This window comes from Mesoplodon mirus (assembly GCF_964341445.2).
Source record: "Mesoplodon mirus genome assembly, chromosome: 15".
NCBI classification, from domain to species: domain Eukaryota; kingdom Metazoa; phylum Chordata; class Mammalia; order Artiodactyla; family Ziphiidae; genus Mesoplodon; species Mesoplodon mirus.
The window spans coordinates 21,114,246-21,134,018 of NC_138991.1; the positions used below are offsets into that span (position 1 = coordinate 21,114,246).

The 19,773-nt window shown below is 39.1% G+C and overlaps 1 protein-coding gene across 2 annotated transcripts in view; it reads right to left on the minus strand.

The window, feature by feature from the left end:
- Nucleotides 1-19,773, minus strand: part of RALGAPB (Ral GTPase activating protein non-catalytic subunit beta) — a 101,788-nt gene that overhangs the window by 7,644 nt on the left and 74,371 nt on the right. For both annotated transcript variants that reach the window (XM_082645565.1, XM_082645564.1), the window contains exons 20-27: nucleotides 18,782-18,888; nucleotides 17,029-17,181; nucleotides 14,692-14,901; nucleotides 9,464-9,622; nucleotides 7,708-7,873; nucleotides 4,017-4,139; nucleotides 2,391-2,527; nucleotides 586-694 (exon numbers count right to left, since the gene is read on the minus strand). In XM_082645565.1, coding sequence (XP_082501691.1) covers nucleotides 586-694; nucleotides 2,391-2,527; nucleotides 4,017-4,139; nucleotides 7,708-7,873; nucleotides 9,464-9,622; nucleotides 14,692-14,901; nucleotides 17,029-17,181; nucleotides 18,782-18,888 — 1,164 coding nt within the window. The remainder of the gene's footprint in view (nucleotides 1-585; nucleotides 695-2,390; nucleotides 2,528-4,016; nucleotides 4,140-7,707; nucleotides 7,874-9,463; nucleotides 9,623-14,691; nucleotides 14,902-17,028; nucleotides 17,182-18,781; nucleotides 18,889-19,773) is intronic.

The window sequence follows — 19,773 nt, forward strand, 5'->3', positions numbered from 1 at the left end:
TAAAGCAGAGAGTTTTTACAGAACATAATCTATAGTCTTAGAGGGCTTGGAAATAGCTTTAGAAGTTCTGGAAAGCAACTATCACACTTTCTTATAAACTCTAAGCTGGATGAGATTCTAGAACATTTCTAATGTTCTTATGCAGCTTACATAAAAATCATGAAAAACATATCCATAGCAGAATCCCTAAGGACAAATTAATCTTTACACTAAAATAAGACAGTAGGGTCTGTGGAAAGAGGGTGAGGGAGGTGTTCCCCCTTCTCCTTTCCAGAGGTTCTGGGGTACCTGGGGGCTACATGCAGTGGGACCAAGTGGCCACAAACCAGTAACTGGCATACGAAGAAGAGCTAAAGGCTTTTTGTAACCATGAGTCTCATCAAATCTTCACAACTATGAAATAAGTGCTGGATCACTCATTTAACAGATGAGTGACCTAAGGCTTAATGAAATCGAGGCTTGCTGAACTCCAGTCCCAGCTCTTGGCCACCATATAGGGCCTATGCTGCCACTCCCTTTAGATATTTAACAAGTCATCGTCATCCTATTATAATCTTATTAATGGACAAAGTCCTTACACAGTACCTATATCATCATAGCGTTCCACCCAGACTACAGAAACTCTTGTCTCAGGTCCAAGGGGAGGCACAGGGCGCCCCTGAGGCAGCTTCTTCATTCTGGAACTGGGACTGAGCTATATGAGGCAGAGAAGAGCAGAAGAGAGGAAGAAAAACAAACAAATAAAAAACACTGGCTTAATAAAACTACAACCATACATTCATCAAGCTACCCAGTGAAATAAGGATCACGTCATGGGAAGTCACTTCTGGAAAAAAGTATAAAATACATTTGCAAAAAAGCCCTTCTTCGGTTCCTCTGTTTATCAAGTCTCAAACTAGAACAAGGAAATGAAGGTCTAGAAACTTCAAATGAAAAAAAGATAAGGAACAGTAAACAATTATAGTTATAAAAATAAAATTTGATGCAATGCCTTAATGAGTGCTTAAAAAGGATCTGAGTCTATCTCTATGGTCAGAAAGCAGTACAATTTTTCCATCATAGCAACATCACTGATTTGCCCGGGGATCCTTTCAGTGTTGAACTCTTGTCAACAGCTTTTCCTGTATCTACTGATATAATGATATGATTTTTCTTTCCTTAAGTTTGTTAGTAGTCTGCAAAGTATGTGGCAAATGAAAACATGGTGCTTTAAGAGTTGTCATTCTTTGGATTTTAAGAAATAACCAAGCTTTATGCGTTTTATTTCTTTATCTTATTTCCCTGCATAAAACCTCTACCTTGTGAATAGAAGTAGTGAGAGCAAACATCCTTGCCTCCATTTGGGGGGAAAGCTTTCAGAATAATGTGTAAGTATAATGTTAGCTGCAGGTTTCTAGCAGAGTTCTGTTTCAGGTTGAGGAAGTTCCCTTCTAATCGTAACCACGTTGGCGTTCAGAAAATGAGTAGCAATCCTTGACTATTAGATCTGACTAAAATTCTGCATTACCTGACTTGTTCTTCTCCAAACTGTATTCTGTATTCTATACCTTTTTAAAGGTAGCAACTCATGATTTTCAAAATCGGTCTACTTCAGAGAGTTTTATACAAGTTAACTTTTTTCCTAAATCAATTTTAAAGGTGAACCTCTCCCATATACTTTTAAGCAAATACTTAACGTTAAAAATAATTTTAAGTGTAGAAAGAGCCAAATTAAACCCCTTTACAATGGAAGAAGGGCTTCAGGAAAGTTTACATTACACTTCTTTTGTCTTTTTTACCATTTGTTCTAAATCAATTTTCTTACACCTGTAAACAGATCCTGTACTCTTGTTATCACTTAGTCACCTTCCAGTAAGGATTATGACATAACATGAGGGGAGAACACAGATAAGACATAACATCTGATAAGGTAAGAAAAAAGGATAAAAGTAAAATGCTGTCTTCTTGTAGTAGCTGCTGTGTTGCCTCACTCAGTGCATTTATTCAAACACTGGGCGATTCTTCAAAATGCTGTCATCTGTATGTTGTCAGACTTAAGTTGAATTTTGCATGATTAATGCTATGAAATGTATAGTAATTGTTGTATCTTTAGTGGATATTGTAGGGACCAAATAAAAACCTAGGCTTGAGACAGAATGGGTGAAAGAACCGAGCACGGAACTGAAATGGCTAAATCAAGGAAAACAACAAAGGCTGAATTAGAATTAAATATTTGTTGCAAAATGAAAAAAAGAAAAGCATAAGAATTTGATTAAAAAAATTAAGATACTAATGAATCAGTACTGCTATAATTACTCTCTGGGTTAAAGTTAAAAGCTTTTCAGGCGTGATTCTATAATTACTCCCATTTCACTACAAATTTTTGGAGGTTTATCAACAAAGTGACTTACCCTCTGTGAGGAATTAAGATTGTCTGTGTGATTAGGGAAAAGCTCAAGTGTCAGGGATGGCTGTTTCAGAATTCCTGGCATAAGATCCATATTTGAATCACTATCTTGGTCTGAGATGTTACTTTCCAATGAATCAGCTATAGCATAAAGAAAAAAAATAATTATAATACCTACTACTTCCTTAGAGCAAACATGTTTATTAAACTAGTTATGCTAACAGTCTAACCTAAGTCACTTAAGCAAAGCACTGCTTCTAGAGCAAGGGTTGGCAACGTTTTCCTGCAAAGGATCAGGTAATAAGTATTTCAGGCTTTGCTGGCTATACAGGTCTCTACAGCATATTCTTTTTTGTATTTTATTTACAACCCTTTAAAAATGTAAATACCATTCTTAGTGTTCTGAATTTTGCCTGTGTGCCATAATTTGCTGGCTCTGGCTCTACTGAGTTGGTGCAAACAGGCTGGGCCAGAGACACCAGGCAGGGACTCAGTTCACAGAGGACAGACGGGGCCTGGCTTCTGGAATCAGGTGGTAGATCACAGCCTTGACATGAAGGCAAACAGCTGCTAAGACACTGACCTAGAACATGGAAGGCCCCTCCTGCCAGGGACACAACTGGCCCCAGAGTAAGAGACAGAGAGGGGCCTAGAGTGCAAAATTAAGGGTCCAAATACAAAGGTTAGGAGGCTGCCTAGGTAGGCTAGAGTACACACAAAGTCATTAGCCTAGAGATGAGATCATCAAAGTGTGATGTGCAGCATCCTATCCTATGGATGGTCTCAATGAAGAAGCTGAAGTTTTCCACCTACTGCTTGGTCAGGCACAAAGAAATGAGTTTAATTTGCAGGAAGCAAAGGTTCTAGGCAAAATAAGACTAAGAATTCAGACTGAGAAGTAATGATCACTCCTGATCCTTGAGAAGAACAGGCTTAATCACCACCTTTTCTAGGCTGAAGTTTCTCCTCCTCAGTGTTAGAAGATCAGCCAGATGCCATCATGAGAGCCTTCCAATTGCAGGATTCTCTGGGGTTCCATATAAAGGCTCTCACATGGAAACAGGGAAGCAGGTGAGAGCTTACTCATAATTAGAGAAAGAAATGAATAAACTGGAAAATAGGGCTTCTATGTATTAATCAGATTTTAAAAAGTTAAAAAATGGGCCAAAGTGGATCTCCTTTATTTAAAAATTATTAGAGAGCCAGTCTTCTTGTTTTTTTTTTTTTTTTTTTTTTTTTTTTCTTTTTGCGGTATGCGGGCCTCTCACTGCTGTGGCCTCCCCCGTTGCGGAGCACAGGCTCCGGACGCGCAGGCCCAGCGGCCACGGCCCACGGGCCCAGCCGCTCCGCGGCACATGGGATCCCCCCAGACCGGGGCACGAACCCGCATCCCCTGCATCGGCAGGCGGACTCCCAACCACTGCGCCACCAGGGAGGCCCAGTCTTCTTGTTTTTAACCACCTTCCTTTAGTTAAGAGGGGATAACATCCTGTACCTCTGCATAATCTAAAAGCTATCATGCCTTCGAAGCTGAAGAATGTCTTAAGATGACTTCAGAATCTCCCCCAATGCAATACTACTGCACAAACCAGTGAATACAAAAATAGTTCCATACAAAAAATGCCCTTACTTAAGGACTCCACAGAAGAAGGAACCACAAAAGCTATTTCTGTAAGGGCATCAGCATAATACAGCACCTTCTTCTGTCCGTTGAAAATGCTAGCCCCAGCATCTTCAGAGGAAATCACTTCATCTAGGAATGAGAAACACTACATTACTGCTCTAAAAAGTGGGGAAAACCAGTATCATCCTGCTTCCTGAAATTTTAACTGGTTAATAAAGTGATAATAAATAGAAGGTACATTTCCAACATGAACCAATTAATGTGTAAGAAGAATAAACCATAAATGTTCATTAAATGTCTTTACACTAACTTTATTTTTTAAATTAGAAGTTGTATTTTTTTAAAATTTATTTTATTTATTCATTTTTGGCTGCATTGGGTCTTCGTTGCTGTGTGCGGGCTTCCTCTAGTTGCAGCGAGTAGGGGCTACTCTGTTGCAGTGCACGGGCTTCTCATTGTGGTGGCTTCCCTTTGTTGTGGAGCACGGGCTCTAGGCATACGGGCTTCAGTAGTTGTGGCACACGGGCTCAGTAGTGGCGTGCAGGCTCTGGAGTGCAGGCTCAGTAGTTGTGGTGCACGTACACTAACTTTAAATCATAAAATCTTAATTTCATACTTTCTGAAACTACTCTAAATCAGACCACTTCTTTTTTTTTTTTTTTTTTAAGATGTTGGGGGTAGGAGTTTATTAATTAATTAATTAATTTTTGCTGTGTTGGGTCTTCGTTTCTGCGCGAGGGCTTTCTCTAGCTGCGGCAAGCGGGGGCCACTCTTCATCACGGTGCGCGGGCCTCTCACCATCGGGGCCTCTCTTGTTGCGGAGCACAGGCTCCAGACGCGCAGGCTCAGTAATTGTGGCGCACGGGCCCAGTCGCCCCACAGCACGCGGGATCCTCCCAGACCAGGGCTCGAACCCGTGTCCCCTGCATTAGCAGGCAGACTCTCAACCACTGCGCCACCAGGGAAGCCCCAGACCACTTCTGATTAGCAGGACCTTTAGCTCATCTGTATAAGGCGGATTTAGGGAACAGTCTTTTTGGAAGAGGTAACAGTAATCAAAAGGGATAAGACTGCCACAGTCCCTCTGAAGGGAAGGGGGACAGATGTCTGCCTGTGTGTGTACTCTTGCTTTCAAGGCATTTCCTGTCCCTGGTCTCTCTCTACTGCTCCTCAGCTTTGCTTCTGTTCCACTTTCCCCAGTGATCAGTGATATAATATCAAAGTGTACAGGCAGTTTAGTAATAATATCTGCTCTAAGCCAGCAAGATTGAATTAAAAAAGTAACACTCCTGAGAGCTAGTATAGTTTTCAATTAAAATGGACACAATGAAGATGTGGCACATATATACAATGGAATATTACTCAGCCATAAAAAGAAACGAAATTGAGCTATTTGTAATGAGGTGGATAGACCTAGAGTCTGTCATACAGAGTGAAGTAAGTCAGAAAGAGAAAGACAAATACCGTATGCTAACACGTATATATGGAATTTAAGAAAAAAAATGTCATGAAGAACATAGGGGTAAAACAGGGATAAGGACACAGACCTACTTGAGAATGGACTTGAGGATATGGGGAGGGGGAAGGGTAGGCTGTGACAAAGCAAGAGAGAGGCATGGACATATATAGACTACCAAACGTAAGGTAGATAGCTAGTGGGAAGCAGCCTCATAGCACAGGGAGATCAGATGGGTGCTTTGTGACCGCCTGGAGGGGTGGGATAGGGAGGGTGGGAGGGAGGGAGACACAAGAGGGAAGGGATATGGGAACAGATGTATATGTATAACTGATTCACTTTGTTATAAAGCAGAAACTAACACACCATTGTGAAGCAATTATACTCCAATAAAGTTGTAAAAAAAAAAAAATGGACACAATGCCCTGCCAGTAATACATAAAAGATCAACAACCTGACAAAAAACTGGGAAGAGGAAATGAACAAGTAGTTCTCGGGTAAGAAATAAAAATATGAGAAGATGCTGAAACTCAATCATAATTAAAAATAGAAAATTCCTCACCTAACAGACCAGAAGACACCTAAATTGGTGAGGATGTGGAAAACAGGAAGTTTAGACCAGAGGTTAGCAAACTTTTTCTGCAAAGGATCACAGTAAATAAGGCTTTGCATGCCATATGGTCTCTGCCACGACTACTTAAGTCTGCCGTTGTAGCATGAAAGCAGTCAGATAATACATAAAGAAGCGTGGCTGAGATCCAATAAAACTTTATTTACAAAAACAGGCATGGGCTGTAGTTGCTGACTCCCGGTTTAGATGCTGGGCAGGCACTTGTGTCTACTGCAGTACACACTGTGGTTACTGCCCCAAGATCCACTCCACCCTCCCCTCCTCTATCTTGTTTGTTTCTGTCAGGATCATTCCATCTCTCTTGCCACAGGGACAGGCTCAGGGTGGTCCAATCACTGCGTATCTCAGGATTTGGGGAGAAGGGAGGTTCTGAGACTCAGCTAATCTCTCCTCTTCAGACTAGTGTGGTATGTGAATGTAAAGCCTAGAACTGCCTTATTTGCACTATGAGGAAAGCCAGGCTGGGACACAGCCAACACATGGAAAAGAGAGCTAAAGGAAAACTGCAGAGAAATAGAACAGGACTGCTGATCAAATGGCAACAAAAAATGTACACTGATCTCTGGAATTTTCAGTTATATGAGGCAATAAATGACCTTCAAAATCTAAGCCAATTTGGGTCGGGTTTTCTGTTACCTGCAACCTTAAGCATCCAACTGATACATTTATCAAACTAAAAAATGTGCAAATCCTTTATCAATTCTACTTATGAGAACTTAGTCTATAGATACACTCAAGCACATATTAAAGGTTATGTGGCAATAAAATTAGAACATATCCTCAAATACTTTGATTCAACCTTGGTTGAAAGTAGAAAAAATTACAAGTTACAGGTCACAATGATATTCGATGGGAAACCTTGAGAGAGTATAATCTTGTTGACAGAAAAACTCTGCTAATTCAAAGCACTGGACACAGGCATTACCCGCTTGAGAGAGGTATTATTAACTTTCCAGTGATTTCAAGAGCCCCCAGAACAAAAAGCACTAGCCAGGTGGTGCAAAGGCCTTAAGTTTAAACTTATACTTGCTCTGGTACTTGTTATCCTGATTATAGTTCCTCAGGAGGATTTGCAGAGATAGGCATGAATCTCTCAGAGACAGTCAGCTGTTTACTACAAAGATTTTTATATAATATCCCAAGAATGTAACTTAAATGACAGCCACAAAGTCTAAAAAACACATCTGTTAATAGAAACCTATATTTATTAGACAAAATACACTTGTTAGGAAACTGCACTGTTTGCTATAATCTAAATTTATTATAATATTGTTATAGAAAATGGAATTTGTTCACTCACACTACAAAAAAAGGAACTTATTAACCTTGTGATAATTAGGTCATTAATTTTATATTAATTAACTCATTATATATGTATATAACATATACATTCATTTATATATACATGTACATAAGTATTCCCCATATTAACAGAAAATGTCTGGAAGACTATACAATTATTAAGTGACCTCCTGTGAGGATTAGAGGAAAGAGACTTTTCCATTCTATACCTCTGCTTGTTTTTTTTAATAAGACTACAAACTAATAGTAAAGGGGGAAAAGCCAAGAGTAACAAAACAAGAAAAAACAAATGAACATATGAGTTTTACCTTGTTCAGGTCCTTCACCATCATCGCAACTGTTAATAGACCAACTGGTGGAAACATGCCCAGTCCAGCCAGGGTGTCTGCCCACATCTACCGCCCAGCCAAGGGAGAGCAAAAATTCTAGGAAATGTGGCTGAACATTTCTGGAAGACTCCACATTCTTCAAAATCTGAAATACATACCAATCATCAGATATAATGAAGGAAACAAAAGAGCATATCAAAATAAGCTTCATAAAAATCGATTCACTTTGAAGTGTCTGATAAATCAAGCCCAAGCTTAGAATAAACTGGGGACTATATATATCACTGTAGTTAAAAATGCATGCTTCCAAGTTAGACAGATTTGGGTTCAAATCCCGGCTGGGCCTCGGGCAAGTTTCTTAACCCCACTGCTTCAGTTTCTTCATCTATAAAGTGAGTAACAATGATGGTTGTGAAGATTAGGTGAGATAATACAAGAAAATCCTTTAGCTCCCTCCCTAGCAAAGTAATTATTGAGCTAGACATGTTTACTAAAAGTAAACAAAAAACACTAAGTCCCCGCCTTCACAGAGTCTGATTAGTGAAAAACATTACATAGGTATGTGATTATTTACTTACAAATCTTGACAAATGCTATAAAAAGTATAAACCTATTACAAATCCAATAATTAATGAGTGGGAAAACATCCTTCTCTTAGTCCAAAGAAGAGAATGCAACCATTCCAGAAAAAATGAAGTGACCAGAAGGGTCTCTCCTCTTCACCAAGTACCAAACTTAATTCCTGGGCCTCAGAAAGAAAAGTCCCTTGTTCTAAAACAGTGGTTCTCATGGGGGTGATTTTGCTCTCCAGGGGACAAATGTCTGGAGACATTTTTGATATCACAACTGGTGGGGCACTGCTGGGACCTAGTGAGTAGAGGCCAAAGATGCTGCTATATGTCCTATAGAACAGCTCCCATAACAAGGAATTATCCGGCCCAAAATAGCAACAGTGCTTCTGTTGAAAACCTAATGCTAGAGGAAGAAAAAGGAGAAATCTTCTACAAATTAAAAATGAGAGGGGTAGTGTATCAACATCACCTGGGCAATCTCTTAAAACATAAGATTCTCTTAGCCTACTCTAGAACTTCTCTATCAGATCAGCAGAGATAAGATCCTGGAATTACTATTTTTAAAAGCTCTCCCAAGTAACTTTTGATGCAGCCAGTCCACAGATCACTGATGTAGTTCATACAATGTTAATCAATGGCAAGGCCATCTGGAGGCCTAATAAAGTCAAAATATGTGGTGTGTTACGTCGAATACTTCTCAATCCACTGGGCATCGTTGCCAGGCCATTATCTCTTAAACATATCATCTCTTAAACACATCATCTCCTTAGAAGTGTACCTGTTTAGTTCACCCATATCCCTTCATATTCTTCTAAGTGCCAAGAAACTGATTTGACAGCCAGTTCTCGTTTTCTTCCAATTAAAATTTTTTTTCAGAAGTGAAACTTTTAAATAAACAACTTGAAAATTTAGTCAAGATGCAATAAGTAAGTCAAATTCAACTTGCAGGCCACTGGCTGGCAGCTGGAAATTAATCTAAATCTTCCCTGTGGCTAGGGAAGGCAGGTCTCAGCCATTCTAAAGGAGGCCTCAGAGAATCTTATTGTTTTCTATTCACACTCAGTTCCTAGAAAGCTAAGGAAACTCAACCGGTGTAAGAATTACCTCAAGGGTTTATAAAATTTACAGCATAAAAATTTACCCCCAAAATCCAGAAATCTTACCTCCTGGTTTGTTTTCTGACCTGGCTTCATATAGAAAATAAAAACTGTGTCGAAGGGACGACATGGCAAGAGATCCAGATACCCAATGTCATCAAAAAATCCAGGTATCATGGAGTCAAGTGCAATAAGGTGAGGAGGTAGACGACTATTTGCAGGTTCCTATCGCCAAAGGAAGAAAGGAGAAATTCATCATTCTAATTGTAAAAGCAATACTTGCTCATGGTTTAATGAACATTAAGTAAAAAAAAAAATTATAAAGTGGCAGCAATAAGCACAACCATAATCCCAAACTATAGAAACTATTTAACATGCTTGTGTACTTCCTCTCAGTTCTCTTATTTGCCTTTTTCTGTTGAAAGACAGTTGAAATCTTAATATGTATATAATTTAAAATCCTATTTTCTCTATAAAATATCAAGCTTTCTAGCAAAAAATTTTATATGTATTTTATTCTTATTCATTGCCGGGCTTAATGCAAAATGGTACAGCCATGCCGGGAGGCAATTTGGCAGTTTCTTGCAAAGCTAAACATAGTCTTACCACACAGTGAAGCAATTACATAACTTGGTATTTTCCCATATGAATTAAAAACACGTCTACACAAAAACCTGCACACAAATGTTTACAGCAGCTTTATTCATAATGGCCAAAACTTGCAGCAACCAAGGTGTCTTTCTGTAGGTGAATGGATAAGTAGACTGTGATACATCCACACAATGGAATATTATTCAATAATAAAAAGAAATGTGCTATCAAGCCACAAAAAGACATGGAGGAAACTTAAATGCAAATTGCTAAGTGAAAGAAGCCAATCTGAAGAGGCTACATACTATATGATTCCAACTATATGACATTCTGGAAAAGGCAAAACTGTAGAGACAGTAAAAAATCAGGGGTTGGGTGGGGGAAGGAGGAGGAAGTATGAATAAGAAGACTACACTTGATTTTTAGGGCAGTGAAACTATTTTGTATAATGCTATAATGATGGACACATGTTATTACGCATTTGTCAAAACCCACAGAATTGTACAACACAGAGTGAACTCTAATGTAAACTACTGACTTCAGTTAATAATCCATCCCATACTGGTTCATCACTTGTTACAGATGTGTCATAACAATGCAAGATGTTACAATACGAGAAACTATGTGTGTGGAGGAAGAGAGGTTATATGGGAAGTCTCTCTACTTTCTACTCAATTGTTCTGCAAACCTAAAACTGCTTTAAAAAATAGTCTATTAATTTTTTAAGGCATTTTTTGTTTTGTTTCCCCCCATCCCTTATCTTCTTTGAGATCCTGATCTTGCCCAGCAGGTTGGGCCATCCATGATATTTTTCAGGAAAGCATCCCCCAGAGATGGCAAGGATTACTCTCTTCTACAATAGCAAGGATCGTGAGCCTGGTCTTCCAGTCCATTATGTAACATTCCTAACAAGGGTTGAGGCAACACCCTATCATCAAAAACATTACTATTTTTGCAGTCAAACAGAAGAGTATTATTCACACTATGAAATAAGTAAGACTACAAATAGGCTCACATCAATTCAGGTCAGATTTTTCCACTAAGTTAATTTTATACAAACATACAAAAGATCTTCTAGTTTTCATTTTTCACTTTGAAATCATGGATAAGGAACTGCAGACCTGCAGCATGCTATGATACACCTTATAGGACAAAGGCTCCTCATTCTTTGCTTTTTAAATAAGCTATCTCATCAGCTTGTTCTTCTGGATGATCTTCTGATTCAGGAACATAACATGCATATATTTTATATCTCTCAACTCTTAGTAACTTTAAAGGTTTTCCCTCTAGGTCTGTGTTTTTTTTGTTTTTTTTGTTTTTTTTGTTTTTTGCGGTACGCGGGCCTCTCACCGTTGTGGCCTCTCCCGCCATGGAGCACAGGCTCCAGACGCGCAGGCTCAGTGGCCATGGCTCATGGGCCTAGCCGCTCTGTGGCATGTGGGATCTTCCCGGACTGGGGCACGAACCCACGTCCCCTGCATCGGCAGGCGGACTCTCAACCACTGCACCACCAGGGAAGCCCTAGGTCTGTGTTTTAATACATTTTCTTAGAATAACTTTTGTCAATATCGCAGTTGTAACTGAGGTATTTTGGCATCATATTTCTAACTGGATATTAGAGCCACAGTCATTAATAGCTGTACTTTGTGTGTAGTGATCTTCTCATTTACTTTAAACATTCTATTGATTCTCTTATGGCTGTCTAATTAGAAATCATATTACCTGGGAACTGTCTTTTCCTTTCCAATGGTTTTTTTCCTTTTAGTTTCTTTTAATATTTCACTGACTTTCCTGGTTTTGATACTATACTGTAGTTATGTAAGATGTTACCCATTGGGGGAACCTCCCTTCACATTTTTTAAAAAACTTTGTTAATCTATAGTTATTTAAAAATTAAAATAGGGACTTCCCTCGTGGTGCAGTCATTAAGAATTCACCTGCATATGCAGAGGACACGGGTTCAATCCCTGGTCCGGGAAGGCCCCACATGCCACGGAGCAACTAAGCCCACTTGCTGCAACTACTGAGCCCACGTGCCTCAACTACTAAAGCCTGCATGTTCTAGGGCCCGCATACCACAACTACTGAGCCCACGTGCTGCAACAACTGAAGCCCACGCGCCTAGAGCCCGTGCTCCGCAACAAGAGAAACCACCACAATGAGAAAGAAACCCACGCACCTCAATGAAGAGTAGCCCCCGCTCGCCACAACTAGAGAAAGCCCACGTGCAGCAATGAAGACCCAACACAGCCAAAAAAAAAAATTTTTTTTAATTAAAAATAAAATAAAAATTAAAATAACTTTTCATTAACTAAAAAACTCTCAGTGTTAAACAGTGGCCAAGGTAGATATCCTTTACCTCTGATTTTTAACAAAGGGTGGTTCTAGTTTCCTCATTCTCCATCTTGTTTCCTAAACAGGCTGCCATTTACTGAGATCTACATTACTGGCCCTGGCTAAGTTTTTGGTTTTTTGTTTATTCACATTTTAAAAATCAGACTGAATATTATTCTATTGAATACTGACTGTTTTATTGACTGATCTGCTAAAATAGGATCAAATTATTTTCTTAATAACTTTAGTAATATTTACCAATAACTGACTCTCCTTGAGTTCCTAGGATAAACCTTGCTTGGTTGTAGAAGTTAATTTGTTTAACACCCTGCTGAATTCAGTTTTACTAGCATTCTCCTTAACACTTTTGCACATATATTCATAAGTAAAGATTGGTTTATAGCTTTTTCGTATGTGTGTGCTGTCCAGTTTAAGTTATTAGAGATAAGCTAAGATTCATAAAACAAACCAGTTTACTTTCTGACTTTTTCCTGTTCTTTTTTTTTTTTTTTTTTTAAATATTTATTTGGCCGTGCTGGGTCTTAGTTGCAGCACGCGGGATCTTCATCACAGCATGCAGGCTCTTAGTTGCGGCATGCGGGCTCTTAGTTGTGGCATGCGGGGTCTAATTTCCGGGATCGAACCTGGGCCCCCTGCATTGGGAGTGCGGAGTCTTAACCACTGGACCACCAAGGAAGTCCCTTTTTCCTATGTTCTGAACCAGGTGAGAAAGCATGAGAATTATTTCCTTGAAAGCTTAAAAATTTCAAGCAGAATAGATAACATGAAAGGAAAACTGCAATCTCAGAGACAGGCCTGTTAAGGCTCTTCTTGTCTCCCTTCAGTCCACAGAATGTAATATTTTCTTCTAGTATATTTTAATTTACTGCTTCTACTTTGTTCAATTTTCTCCACTAGGAATACTACTAATCATTTGTAGGTTGTATCTTTGTTCCTGGCCTTCCATATTTACCACTGTATTTCTCATTATTTTCCTCTTTCTGTTGTTTTCTTCTGCATTTTAAGAGTTTTTTACTTTTTACTCTCCACCACTAACTCAATTTTCTACAACATAAAATATTTTTCATCTACATGCTGAAATCCAAACTCAGTCAGCAATGTTCCCCCGTTTTCCTTAAAAGTTAAATGGCCTTTAACCAAGTAGCTGTTGGCGTGTAAGGGCAGGGGGCAACTTGTGCAATAAGCAACTTCTTGCCTGGCAATCGTCAGTTGTGCTTTTCAAAACAAACAGGCCTTAGTACAAACTCTAAATCCTCATTCAGGGAAGCCATTTCACATTTTTGAGGCCCTGTTTCCACATCTGTGAAATAGAGATACCATTACTTTCCTTGTAAAATTGTTTTAATGGAATTAAGAATAATGACATTATTTACCTTACAGGCTGGTTGACTTTGTACTACCTACTACATGAAGCACCTGACACGATCATAATGAGATGGATACCCTTATCACCCCTATTTTATTTATCTATTTATTTATTTATTTTTGGCTGCACTGGGTCTTCGTTGCTTTCTCTAGTTGCGGCGAGCGGGGGCTACTCTTTGTTGCGGTGCGCGGGCTTCTCACTGCAGTGGCTTCTCTTGTTGCGGAGCACGGGCTCTAGGTGTGCGGGCTTCAGGAGCTGTGGCTCGCAGGCTCAGTAGTTGCTGTGCACGAGCTCTAGAACGCAGGCTCAGTAGTTGTGGCGCAAGGGCTTAGTTGCTCTGCGGCATGTGGGATCCTCCCAGACCAGGGCTCGAACCCGTGTCCCCTGCATTGGCAGGAGGATTCTTAACCACTGCACCACCAGGGAAGCCCACCCCTATTTTATAGATGAGGAACTAAGACTCAGAAAAGTTGGGCAACTTGCCCAAGATCACATAGCTGGCAAGTAGTGATGCCAGGACATAAACCTAGACAGTCTGATCTCAGGAACTGCACAACATAAGAAGTACTTATACTTGTTCCTTTTTAAAAGTGGCATAAAAGAGCAGAGTAAATTGTAGCCCATACTTTCAGTAATAAAGTTTACTGGGGAAGGGTTTTAATATTCTTTTTTCTAATTATCTATAGATTTCATTAATATGTGTGATTTGAGTCCTACATTACCTAGGAAAATTCAGAGGCGCATATATTATTATATTATAAGCAGTCCCCTCAGACAGAACTCTAAATATATTCATGGGAAAACTGTCTTGGAGCTCATATTATAATCTACAGCATCATGGAATTTCATTTCCTGTATGAAGGGTAAGGTTTTAAACAGTTTTTGTTTTTTTAAAATTCTATTTTCATAAAAATGCTTTAGCTATCAGCAGCTGAATGTTAATTTATGAATATATTTACTCATAAAAGTTTATAGAAATTACCTTCAATGCTTCTAAGGACAAAAATCCAAAGTGTGAAAGGAAAAGGCGTGCTGTTTGGAATTCCTGGGCAGGAGGTGGGGGCTTACAATCTGTAATCGGATCAGGAAAACTTCTCTTCTGCAATTTCTCCTCACTTTGTTGTTCAAGGTGTATTTCATAAGCAATCTGCTGGGCCATGCCATTCCTTAATTTTTCATGTCTCTCTTCTAACTGAAATAAACCGAACATTTCATTTTTGGGGAATTATCATAAAAGTAATAGAATTAATCAAGTTTTAAATGAAAATAAAGCAACAAAATAAATGAAGATAATTTTCAGTGATCAACACTGAGCTTCAATTCAGTACAACCAAGAGCATACAATCAAGCAAATACGTTACAAGGTTAAAACAAATACCCAAAACATGTCCCTACAACCTCAAAAATTGCTCCTTCATCTCCTCGCTGTAAGTGAAACCACTCTGTCTCTGCTTTCCTTCACATTGGCAAGAAAGGGGGCAGAGTTGCTGCTCTCTGCCAGATCCCTGTCCCTCTTCATCCTGCAGTGATTCCCTCATGTTTTGAAGTCCACAACCATATGCATTAGTTGCTATACTCTTGGAATTACCTCTGCTTCCCTTCTGATCCATCCTATTTAAAATTCCACCCTCTTTGGTGAACAGTCTGGCTTATATTCCTACAACCTCCTCAACCTTCACAACTCTGGCCATCCATGACACACTTTGCACCTCAGATGTGCTGGACTTTCAAGAGCTACAATCCTGAAATTCCTTTCCTACAGCTCACCCGTACCCCTACTCCCCTGTACTATCACTGAAAGGCAAACAACCCCTCCCCGTATTTCCCCAAGCCATTAGCATCCTTCTGGCTTCATCTACCTCCCAACCAAAACTAAATCCCCAAATCTGACATCTTAATACCCTCTTCTAAGCATGTAACATAGCTGTGTTGTTCCTTATTCTTCCTTATTCACCCAGCCAATCTCCACACCATTCAAAATTTTTACTTATGCCTCTGGATACCAAGGACTTTTGAAGAAAGTCAGCAGAGTGCATTAAGTAACTTCACTACAGATGATGCTACTTAAACCTAGCTGGGCTGCCTGGCAATTTTAAGAATCATCTTTGCTTCCCTATTTCATTGCTAAGAACTAAGATTAAAACTTATATAAGCTGCTTCACTTTTCCTCCTTTCCACCTCTAAATGTCTCTGAACCTTCGCTGACCCTCTCCTCTCCTGTCTTACCAGAAGTGTCCCTTTTCTAGACTCAATCACAGGTTCTTGACCCTACTGCCTCCAGGGCTTTGCTCTGTTACTTATCATTTTCCCAGCCCACCTTACAGTGTTGGCAGGTGCAGAACCTTTTCCACTGGTTCCTTTCCACCCCTAATTCTTCTTGAATTAAAAACAAAGAAAGAAAAAGAAAAACCAGCCTTGCCTTTCCTTAGCTAAGGCTATTTCCTCACACTATTTTTCACTCTGTACCCTTCCCTTTACTGCTAACAGCAACAGTGTAGTTTACATTCACTGCCTTTTCCTCTTTAACCATTCATTCCCCAGACCCTTACACTTTAATACTCCTTTGAACTTGCTCTCAAAGGTCACCAACATTTCATGACAAAATCCAGGGGCCTCTTCTTAGTGCTCCTTCTCCTTGATCTCTCTAGCATTGGAAACTGCAGGCAGCCTCCATTCCTAACCTTATATTCTCTCATGCCCTGACATACCCGCCTTCCATTTCTTAAAATTCTTCTCTCTTGACCTAGGCGACCAATTACTTAATCTAGTTAAGTATCTAATCTAAAACGAAATAACTTTTTCCCATTTTCCCAAACCTGTCCTCTTCCTATGTCTGTATTTCTATAAATGGCACTGTTATCTTTGTCACTCAAGCCTGAAATCTAAAGTTCTTTGGCTCTTTTCCTTCCCTCGTCAATCCAAGACTGTCTGGATCTACCTCTACAAGACATGCCATATATTTAAACTTCCACTATCAATGCTTCCCATCCCCTGTCTAGATTGTCATAACTGTCTCTGAATTGGGCTCCCTTCTCCAAATATCCTCCACTAGGGTCTGATCATATCAGAACACTATTGAAACCACAGACCAGCCCAGGCAGCCCAGTACCACCTCTCTATAAGATATGTCCAGTTCCTTTCAATCAGCCACAATCTATATTTGTCTTACTACATGGTAACCTCCTGGATGACAAATACCCAGGTCATCTTATGAATCACCTCCAGGAATACCAAAGAAAGGCAGTGTCTTGACCACAGAAGTTGTTGAAGAATGTTAACAGTCATTCTCTTAACAACAGCTCATAATAATTTATCTTACTTCTTCAGTAACGATTTCATGCAAATCTGGAATGCTCAGATCTGCTTTCACAAAAGGAATCTTGTCCACCTCTTCAGGAAATGGTCGATGTTTCACAGTATATCTAAATCCAACATCATTTTTAGGAACTGGACGAGGTTCAGGCACAAAAAGCTGTTAAAATAAAACAAATAACATTATGTTTATTACATTTGGGTGCCATCTGAAATGACATGTATTTCCCTGGTCTCTTAGATGCCTGTGTTTCCCTAGGACTGCATAACACAGAAATTCAGTAAGAATCTGCCAATACTACTGCTAATGGTAAAGGTACCAATGTACTCTTGTATTTTTATAAAAATGTTCATCAACTTACGACAGATTTTTTGTGACTGATAAATGGGTTACGGACCTCCACTGCACCAGGCCTGAATCTTCCATATTCAGTGGTAAGCCAATAGGTAAGGCATTTCAGAGCTTAAGACTCAAACTTCCTTCTTCCCTAAGGGCTCTCAAATCATTCCATATAATAAGGTACAAGTTTACATCCACTGGGCATCTCTAGACAGTGAGTTCAATAATTAGAACCTTAGCATGGCTTAATTGAAAAGATATGGCACCGAATCTAGGTCTTCAAGGCGCCAAATCCCTGCTTTAATATATATTAGCCGTGTGACTTCCGTTTTCACACCTGAAAAATGGAAATAATCCACCACAAGACTGTTACAAGGATTAAACAAAAAAATATATGGCACATATTAAACTATCAAACAGTTTTAGTGCCTTTCCTCATCTCCTTCTTCCTCAGTCTTTAATGGCATTCAGTGGCTTATACAGTGCTGCTGACAGAATGTAATTGGCGTGACGCCACCAGGAGCAAATAGGGGTGTGCTCCTCACAGCAAACACATCTCATCTAACAGAGACATATGGAATGTTCAATTGTTTTAGGCATTTGCTCCAATTTTGTGAGTGTCTCTCTTAAATGCTGGTAAAATTTTATTAAGTTATGTTTTAAAGAATTTTTAGTAACATAAGTAAAAGCTTACAGTGTGATAAGTGAAAAGAGCAGTATACAAAAATGACTAAAATTCTATTTAAGTGTTATGTACAGAAAGGAACAAAAAGATTGGAAGGAAATCCACTAAAATATTAACAGTGGCTATCTACTTCTGGAGAGTAAGAGTACAGGTGATTTAAAATTTCTTCATTATCTGAATTTTCCAACTTTCTCCCGTAAGCAAATTTTATTCACATAATTACAACTGTTATAAAGAAAATAAACTGTGCCACCCCAAAGAAAGATTTCATTAAATTATACAGCACATTAAAAAATTATAGAGCATATTACCAATTATACAGTTATATGAAACAATTTGAAACTAAGTACTGTTGCCAGAGACATCAAGGCTCTGGCAAAATTTTTTTCATAATGGCATGTACCTAAATTTTACTATATTAAACACTGCATGAAAAAAATTGGGACAATGTTCAGAACAGTAGTTCTTAATCATAAGTGGATGTCAAAGTCACCCGGAAAGCTTTCTGAAAGTACATCTGCCTTGAAGATGTCTTTAAAGAGTATTTCAGTGGACCTGGAATTCTAGGCTCCTAAGATGATTCTGATGTGAACTCACTGACAATCTGGCTAGGATCAAAAATATTTATCGGTGATTTTTGTTGTAATATTATTTAACCTTTAAATCACAACGCACACAAACACGTGCACACACACACTCACTCCTAGTCACTTCCCTGTAACTTCTGATGGATACCTTCTGATTTGCTTTTGCTCCTCTGGGTAAAAGGCAAAGTTGTTGTGCCCAAGCAAGTCTTCCAGACATTCCCCGGACCAGCACAGTGACAGAGGGGAAAAAATCATCTAGAATAAAATGTTGGTGGAAAAGTTTTTATTTCTGACAGCATATAAAATATACCTACTGTCAATTTTAGAGCCTCTAATAATCAAAGCCCTAGCACAGTGCTTCCCTAACTTTTATCCTTTGTGAACCATCTCTGTGGATTCTGCCATATTCAAGTACCGCTATTACTATTTAAATTTAAACTTAAAATTTTTGAAGGAAATGATATATTTCTACCTTAAAAGGAAAACCATGAATTTTGGTGTGCTAATTATATATTTTAAAAACACATGTTTAAAAATACATAAAATAATGTTCACCGATGTATCAACCAACATCATCTCACATACCTCCAGCAATACACATACACATTTTTGGGTAACACTATCCCAGCAAATACTCTTAATTTTCAGTGTTGGGAATGACCTAAATGCAGAAGACGGGCTGGGTGCTTGCGGTGCTGATGTTACATTCACCCATGCCTTTGTGCACCACGGCCCACCACAGGCAGGCACTGTTTCATCCCAACACAAGTTCAGGGGCAGGAAGAAGGGAGGTAAAGAACTCAGGATGGACTTCCTGAGTACCCAGATCCTTCTTCCTATTCCCTTCTTTTGTCTCTGGTGTAGGAGTCAAACTTGTTCAAACTTCTCTCTCTTACTTCTGTTATTAACTATTACAATGAACCATTAAAATATCCTTGTAGTTCTATAAAATCTCAATTGTTTATATTTTTGGTAGAATTCCAATGCAATGAAATTGCTTAGAATGAGAGTAATGGAGTCCTAAAAAATCTGAAAGGGTTGACATTTACCCCTCAGGCCAGGAAACCTGGAGAGGATACTGGGATTTTATAGACTCTTTAGCAGGTGGCTTGGGAGTGGGAAACTGGAGGAATCATGAAT